This window comes from Hyperoodon ampullatus, assembly GCF_949752795.1.
Source record: "Hyperoodon ampullatus genome assembly, chromosome: 15".
In the NCBI taxonomy this organism is placed as follows: domain Eukaryota; kingdom Metazoa; phylum Chordata; class Mammalia; order Artiodactyla; family Ziphiidae; genus Hyperoodon; species Hyperoodon ampullatus.
The window spans coordinates 30,387,205-30,395,967 of NC_136928.1; the positions used below are offsets into that span (position 1 = coordinate 30,387,205).

Sequence of the window (8,763 nt, forward strand, 5' to 3'; positions counted from 1 at the left end):
CCACCATTGTTTTTCATATCAAGGCATTTGGCATTTTTCACCTTTGTTTGCCAAGCTTTTACTGGAACCGTTTGATGGTCAATTTGATTTAACCATAAAGATGGATTCGGCAGAGATTGTGGTCGTTTTAATAACTCATCACACAGGTGAAGGTCCTGAGCTCCACACCCAGCTGCAAACTGTCGCCTGCCTTGGACTGACCATGGACTCCCTGGAGACGGGCTGGGCTGCAGCTTCGTTAATCTGGCTAAACCGCCTGTGCCCCAGACTAGGGGAACCCTGGTTAAAAGGTCTGATTGTTTTCTTGTTTCATAAGAGTCAGACTGCCTGGATTCAAATCCTGGCTCTATCACTTTGTAGCTTTGTGACCTCTGGCAACTTATTGAATCTTAGTGACCCATATATGCCATGGGGATAATAATAGGGTTATTATAGGAAGCACATTCGGTGATATATGCAAAGCACTTAGTACAATGCCTGTTCGTAGGAAAGCACCTAATAAATTTTAGTTGCTGTGATAATGAAGCACTTGCCCTATTTTTCAAAAGCCATTTTAGCCAGATCGACTCTGTACCAAAAAGGCTATTGCTCATGAAATTTATACTTTCCTGTTTCTAATAATGTCAGCTCGTAAAGATTTATATACGTTCATTTATATCTGTTAGCTTAACTTAGAAATGTTGGAGATTTGGTCTTTCTTCAGAAATGTTTATGTGAGTATGAAAGCCCCATCACTCGCCTTAATACATATCACCATTGACATGTATTGTGTTGACTCAATGTCTATTATATGCATGTGTGAAACTGAACAGCGTAAAAGCAGAAATTAGGCGTTTCTGCCAAAAGGAAGTGAATTGAAAGGAGGAGAAGCAGAGCCTTTGCAAGGAGAAAATTGTCCTATCTCTCAGCCAGTGTCAGAATGTGGAAATGTTTACAAAATGCTCATTAAAAGAAAAAAGGATTGCAAGATAGAAACAAAATCTGGTGCACAAGTTTACACTAGGGAGATAAGAAAGGCTAGGCCCCTATGGGGGATTTTGTTATCCAATTACTGCAACCTGATTTTGGGGGGGGGAGAGGAAGAGTGGTAGGGGGAGGGAGAGAGGGGAAGTTTCCAAACTTGTCTCTAGTGACACGAGACATTTACGCTCCGCAAGATAAAGCTGCCACTTAGAGCCCAGGAGCGCTAAACCTTCCTGGGTTGGCCTGGGGGCTGCAGCAGAGTCATGGGTTCCCTGGCCCTGCAGCTGTGTGCTCTCTCTTGCCTGGTGGCTCACTCGGTTTCTGGCAGCCCCATCATGAGCCTGGAGCAGTCGCCTCTGGAAGAAGATATGCCCCTCTTTGATGATGTCTTCTCAGAGCAAGATGGTGTCGACTTTAACACACTGCTACAGAGCATGAAGAAAGAGTTTCTCAAGACATTGAACCTGTCAGACATCCCGATGCAGGATGCAGCCAAGGTTGACCCACCAGAGTACATGTTGGAACTCTACAACAAATTTGCAACAGATAGGACCTCCATGCCATCTGCCAACATCATTAGGAGTTTCAAGAATGAAGGTAAGTGGAGATTTTACTGATCAAATTTGGCTTCGAGTTTTTAGAAGCGGTGAGTAAATTTACAATGCGTGGAAATGATAAAGGTGAAAACATCTATATAGGGGTGTGTGTACACAGATACCCCAGAACAAGACACATTTTGGTCTATACCGTTTTTATGGTCATTTTCCAAATACTATTAAAAGGTATTAAATAATATCTTTTAATCCAATGCCATAAAGTGTCTACCATTTTGACATTATAATTGAATCTTTGCAAATTTTCAATTTGGACAGCAGGTAATAAAAAATATTAATGTTGGTCTACCACTGTACCTCTGTCTGTCATTTTCCAGATAGGGCTCAGTTCTGTTTAGCTTTTAATAGACTACAAAATTTGTCAACGTCTACATAGAATGAAAATGATGACAATAGGTAAAATACAGAAAGTTGTGATTTGCGTTTTGCTCAAACTTTGGGTGAGTTTCCATTTTGTGACCTTATTTAGGAAATGTTCAAACAGGCTGGAAACATATTTTAGAGATTCTTCCTAGAGTTTTGTTTTGTTTGTTGTGACGTGTATATCCTTGAAGCACTGTTTATAGTTTCCAGGAAGTGCGCATGGCCCAATTAATGAGCCAGCTTATTCTGTGTGTTTATGAAGAGCAATGTACAAGCTTTAAATATCAGCAGGAAAAGTGTGTTTTCTGCCCCCAGATCTTTATTCGGTACTAAATCTAATGACTTAGCAAGTTAATCCTTTATTTAATATGGTACAAGTAATCAAGAAAAATTTTTTCTAATATCTATGGTAAAAGTTGTGGGTCCAAAATAACTAATTCTTTCATATTTACCAATTATGCTTTTATAGTCATTAACCAGGTACAAAAGAGGGTTTGGATAGATGTTGGCCAAGTATTCTTGAAAGCAAAAAGGTGGTGACGAGATTTAGCTCAAGATTTGGATTTTTCAGACAGGGTTGACTTAGTAGATGTGGATAATTAGCTTAATTTCTCTGAATCCGAATTTCCTCAACTGTAAATTGGGGACAATATACCCACGTAACACAATTGAGCAATTTCAAAGAGGTTACAAGTAAGAAAGTACTACATTTGCTATGAAGTGTTAAACAAATGTCAGTTGTTACTAATGAATTCCTTAAATTCTAGGCATTGGGGGAAATGTTGAATAGGTATTGCTCAGTCCTGGAGATACTATTTGCCTTTAAAATTTAGGTGACTGCCAAAATTTCAAATATTTAGTAACATATTGGAAGTGTGACTTTGTAACATTTAGTAACATAATGGAAATGACAAGCTGAAATTACAGATTCTTTCTGTGGTCAGTCTGAATTGAAAATAAACATCCTCCTTCCCTGGGAAGCCTTCCTAATGTTTCTGAGTGCGGATCCCTGGGTGGCTGGCTCAGGGTGTGGGTGGGAAAATATTCTCATCCCTGGGGAAAACAGGAGTTTTTCTGTTCTCACTTCTGTGGAGGATTTGGATGGTCCAGGTGAGGAAATGGAGTTTTCAGAGCTTCTTATTACTGAAGATCAGTGAGGGTAGGAGCAAACCTCTCAGTGGACAACCCAGCTGCCCACACCTCTGCCAGTCCACTGGTGAAAATGCACAGCCCAAGGTCATGAATCCTGCACTGGGCTCGCCCTGTTGGCTGTTATTGTTTTTCTTTGATTCTCTACGTTTGCTCAGTGCAACCCCCTAGGAGACAAAGACCAACAAAACAAAAAAAAAACAAAACCTCCTCCAGGAGAAGGGTAAGCTGTGACAAAGCGAGAGAGAGGCATGGACATATATACACTACCAAACGTAAGGTAGATAGCTAGTGGGAAGCAGCCACATAGCACAGGGAGATCAGATCGGTGCTTTGTGACCGCCTGGAGGGGTGGGATAGGGAGGGTGGGAGGGAGGGAGATGCAAGAGGGAAGGGATATGGGAACAGATGTATATGTATAACTGATACACTTTGTTATAAAGCAGAAACTAACACACCATTGTGAAGCAATTATACTCCAATAAAGTTGTAAAAAAAAAAAACAACAGCAACAAAAAAAACCTCCTCCAAATCTAACTAACAGGGGAAAACAAGTGCTGCTTCAAGGTGGAAAAAGCATGATTTATTTCCTACCACTGCTTTGACCTCTCCTTGTCATCTTGGGGAGGTCAGTTTTCTGCACTAAGGCTTGATTTCTTCCAGAATCAAATGAACAGAATACCAATACCAACATTATAGGGTTATTGTAAGAACTAAATAAAACAATTTGCAAAGCACCTGGCACATGAAATTTGCTCAGCAAACACTAGCTCCCTTGCCTGAAGTGTAACACCTCCATTATTACTATATTTGCACATGCACAGTGAACTTATTTTTATATCAGCTTTATTGAAGTATAATGGACATAAACAATAAACTTCACATATTTAAAGCGTATAATTTGATAGGGTTTGACATATGTAAACATCCATTGGAACCATCACCACCATCAAGATAGTGAACATATTCATACCACCAAAAATGTCCTTGTGCTGCTTGGTAAACCCTTCCTCCCACTACAGTGAGCTTTTATTGTGCATTTTTCTAATGGATGGAACAACCAGTCTATTCCTCTACTTTTGGTCTTCTCATGTTTCCTGTCCAAGGGGAATCAAGTTTTCTCCATTCCTATAAGGGGCGGGGGACAGCTACCATATTACTTGATGTATTAAGGACATATGTCATGCCCATAAATCAATTCGATCTGATGCCCAGAATCATCAAGTCATCAATATTTTTAAAGTGCTACCTCTGTTTAAAGCATCATGGTAGATTGGAGGCATAGAAGGGAGGTTAAACTGTGGTACATGCCAGTAGGATGACAATCTAGTTGGGAAAAATCCATTCGTATAGACAACTGAAAATCAAGGATGTAAATGGCAAGGTCAAAGGAGAGGTATAGAGGGTAAATACTCAAGTTACCCAGAGAGGAGTGGGCTCCCAGATAGGGAGGTGAAGAAGGGAGGGCCCCATAGGGAGGGGTCACAGCTAGATAGATGGAGATGGGGGGTAGAGCTTTCCAAGGGTCAGAAGGACATATTCAAAGGTGAAGTATACAGTAAAGCAAAGGAGTGTTTTGGCAAGTAGTGAAGATATCAGTCTACTTTAAATAGGGGACTTTGTTTAGTATTTCTACAAATATTAATTGATAAATTGCAATGTTCCATGCTGTCGGGGATGAATGGGAGCTATGACTGGATCAAGAGGTTAAGACCTAATTATAGCTAGCTCTGCGAGCCACGCTAGAGAGTTTAAATTCATTCCACTGACCTGTAATTCTCACTGGCAGTGTGTGAGATGATTTTAGGTGGTACCCAGAGGAAGCTGTGAATCACGTGAAATCAGTATATGTTTTTATTAAAGCAGATTGAAAAAAATCCACATAACTATCATCTCGAACCCCTCATTTCATGAATACAGTTGCTTAGGACAAGTCTAAAAGAGGAAGTTAGTATAAAAACAATAATATCAAGTTAAAGAAAAATATTTAAAAGTACAATCTGGAACAAGGACCTCACTGAAATCATGAATTGGATATACAATTAGGAAAAGACTGCCAAAGATGATAGCGACCCCCTCAATTGGTGGTCCTCAGCATCTTTGGTGTCATGGAAATTTTTGATTGATGACAGATGTCTTCAGGGAATCCTTGTAGACAGGCATTACCTGGGACCGGTGTAGAGGAGATTTGGACGCCTATAAAATTCTCAGATAGGGAGTCAACTTAATAATATTTGGAGGTGTGCTTCTAAGACTACAGGACCTTTACAATTTTATTTCATAAATATTCTGAGTGATTCCTATGTGCTGCACTTCCATGCCAGGTGCTAAGAGTACAAAATTAAGGCAACCAATCTATCCCCAAGGTTCGCTTCTTCCTTATGGAGGACCACAAACCCCAAATTCAACTGCTGTGACCCCCTTAGTGTCATGCCTATCTTGTTGACCTTGTCAGGCTTTGTTGTCTAAAGCAGGCATCAGCAAACTTTTTCTGTAAAGGGCCAGGGAGATGGTAAATATTTTAGGTTTTGTGGGCCATATGATCTTGGTCGAGACTATATAATTCTGCCATTGTAGTGCAACAATAGCCACAAACACAATGCAGAAATGAACGGTGAAGCTCTTTTCCAGTAACCCTTTATTTCCAAAAACAGGTGGCAGGCCTGATTTGGCCTGTGGGTTAGGTTTACCAACCTCTGGTCTACATGGATAATTTTCAGGTAGACCCCGACTATGTGAGGGTCTCCATCCATTACAAGTACAAATATGAAAAGCCATGACATCCTCGTCACTGAAAAGCTTCAAGAAAAAAACAACCACCACACGTGTCTCGTTTGATAGCTCCTCACTGGTTAGAAAAATTGGGGGCTTGCCTGGACAATCTCCAAGATCCCTCCCAGGTCTATAATTCTGTGACCGATAAGCTACGCAAACAAGGCTGGGTGCGTTTTCTCTCATTCATGAGGCAGCCATTTTCCATTTTAGTCTTGGCAGCTTAACTCAGTCTAGCGTTCTACCCTTGACCCTCAGTATTCTCTCTTAGAGAATGCTAACACTGTGTTTGTTTTCATTGATTTTCCCTCATTCTCTCTGTATCAAGCCTCCTGAATGGACAGGCGCTCTTATTGAATAAATAATCATCTGTTTTTCTCTGTAACAGCAAATGTGATTTCTTTTTTTTTTTTTTCAGATCTGTTTTCCCAACCAGACAGTTTTAATGGGCTCCGAAAATACCCTCTCCTCTTCAATGTGTCCATCCCTCACCATGAAGAGGTCATCATGGCTGAACTCAGGTTGTACACCCTGGTGCAAAGAGATCGCATGATATATGAAGGAGTGGACCGGAAAATTACCATTTTCGAAGTACTAGAGAGCAAAGGGGACCGTGAGGGTGAAAGAAGCATGCTGGTCTTGGTGTCAGGGGAGATCTATGGAACCATCAGTGAGTGGGAGACTTTTGATGTCACCGATGCCATCAGGCATTGGCAAAAGTCAGGCTCATCCACCCACCAGCTGGAGGTTCACATTGAGAGCAAACATGAAATAGAGGATGCTGGCAGGGGACAACTGGAAATAGACACTAGTACCCGGAATAAGCATGTCCCTTTGCTTGTCGTGTTTTCTGATGACCAAAGCAGTGAGAAGGAGTGGAAGGAGGAACTGAATGAAATGATTGCCCACGAGCAACTTCCGGAAATGGACAACCTGGGACTGGAAGGTTATTCCAGCGGACCTGGGGAAGAGGCTTTGCTGCAGATGAGGTCAAACATCATCTATGACTCCACTGCTCGCATCAGAAGGAATGCAAAAGGAAACTACTGCAAGAGGACCCCGCTCTACATCGACTTCAAGGAGATTGGCTGGGACTCTTGGATCATCGCCCCGCCTGGATACGAAGCCTACGAATGCCGTGGTGTTTGCAATTACCCCCTGGCAGAGCATCTCACCCCCACAAAGCATGCGATTATCCAGGCCTTGGTCCACCTCAAGAATTCCCAGAAGGCTTCCAAAGCCTGCTGTGTGCCCACCAAGCTGGAGCCCATCTCCATTCTCTATTTAGACAAAGGTGTCGTCACCTACAAGTTTAAATATGAGGGCATGGCCGTCTCTGAGTGTGGCTGTAGATAGAAGAGGAGTCCTGTGGCTTATTTAATAACTGTAAATGTGTATATTTTGTGCTCCTATTTAATGAGATTATTTAATAAGGGTGTACAGATCATAGAAGCTTGCTGCCTTAGGGAATTTGACAGGTCAGTTTGTTGTAGGAAATGCATAATTTACTCCACAGTCTAGTCCCTTCCAGTCTATGTTTCTTTGGACTTGCCATTTCTTGGCAATGCCACCTCTAATAGTAAGTGGCAAGCCCACACTACTTGCCCTTTAGGCTGATTCGAAAGCAACATCCCTAAGCAGAAAAACACTGTCGAGAGAGGTAGATATTTGTGTATGTATATGTGTACATAGATAAACTTATAAAATCCTTTTGGTTCTATAGAGGCAGATTCTACTCACACACGTGCATAACCCAATCAAATGTGTATATGTTAAAAGACAGTGGGATGTTCTTGGTCACCTCTTCTCTAAGTAGTATTTCCATCAGGATAATTTGCACCAGGAATTTAACCATCCTAGGAAGTATTACATTTCTGAAATACTACTGGAAATGTAGGGGTAGCTTTTGTCAGTTGAGTTTCTGCTATTACTCAGAGCAGCAGGGCCTGGTAAAGGAGGCTGCATGTTTGAGGGGAGGGGTTATTTGATACAGAAACCAAGTGGCTTCAAGGAGCAGTGGCCTTAAGGGACAACAGCAAAGAATGAGCCCACGGGGGACCCGTGTGCTCTAGAGGGCAGTGCCTGGTCAAGAAAGGAAAACAGAGGGGACTTCATCTGTTCCTAAGGCAACAGGAAGTCAAGGCCATGTGTGTTGGCCTTTATGGCTGCAGAGGGTACAGGAGGTGGGAGGGACTCTTAGGGGAGGGGGGGCAAAGGATAGAGATGCTGTCCTAGGACGTGTTTGTAAAATTATAAGCAGTTCTAATTGGAGAGTTAAATATTTTGGACAAAATAAAATTAACAAAGACCAAGAGGAAGAAAAATCAGAAGGGATCTGTTTGTTGGACTCTTCTTACTATTTTTCTTCAATTCTTCCTAGTTCTCCTTTGCCTCTGAACCTCTGCTCTTGCTTTTTTCCACCTTTTCCCTTCCCTCCCTCTTGTTTGCCTGAGCACCTTGTGTCCTTCTCCCATTCATGTGTCCCCTATCATCCCTGGCCTTCATTGCCCCTGCTTTGAGCCCGAAGAGGACACCTGAAAGCATTTGCTCTTGGGATAAAAGGAGTTAGTGCTCTAATTTCTAGATTTCCCCCTGATATTTTATTTAGTTGAGTTGCTGATACATAAAATGTTTTGTTCATGAAGAATACTTAAGTGTAAGAAAAAGAGAACCAGAGTCGAAATGAATACATTTAAATAAATGAATTAATAAATAGACACACAACCAAATGACTTGAAAGCTAAGCCAGAATTTGGAAATCAGGTTTGCCCCATGATGGAAACCCTGTAGCCTTCCCATCCTTCCCACTCTGCAGTCTTTCTGTTTGGGAACTGGCCGGGACTAAGGGACTGGGACGTATTCCTGATGACAATGGTCTGGGGCGTCTGCCCAGTAGTTGGCC

General features: G+C 41.8%; 1 protein-coding gene across 1 annotated transcript; it reads left to right on the forward strand.

Moving 5' to 3' along the window:
- Positions 1–1,226: 1,226 nt before the first annotated feature.
- Positions 1,227–7,217, forward strand: BMP10 (bone morphogenetic protein 10; the record flags this gene model as incomplete). Its single annotated transcript, XM_079720918.1, has 2 exons — positions 1,227–1,560; positions 6,280–7,217. The coding sequence occupies 2 exons, from the start codon at positions 1,227–1,229 to the stop codon at positions 7,215–7,217; spliced, it is 1,272 nt and encodes a 423-aa protein (XP_079577044.1).
- Between the last annotated feature and the right edge of the window lie 1,546 nt (positions 7,218–8,763).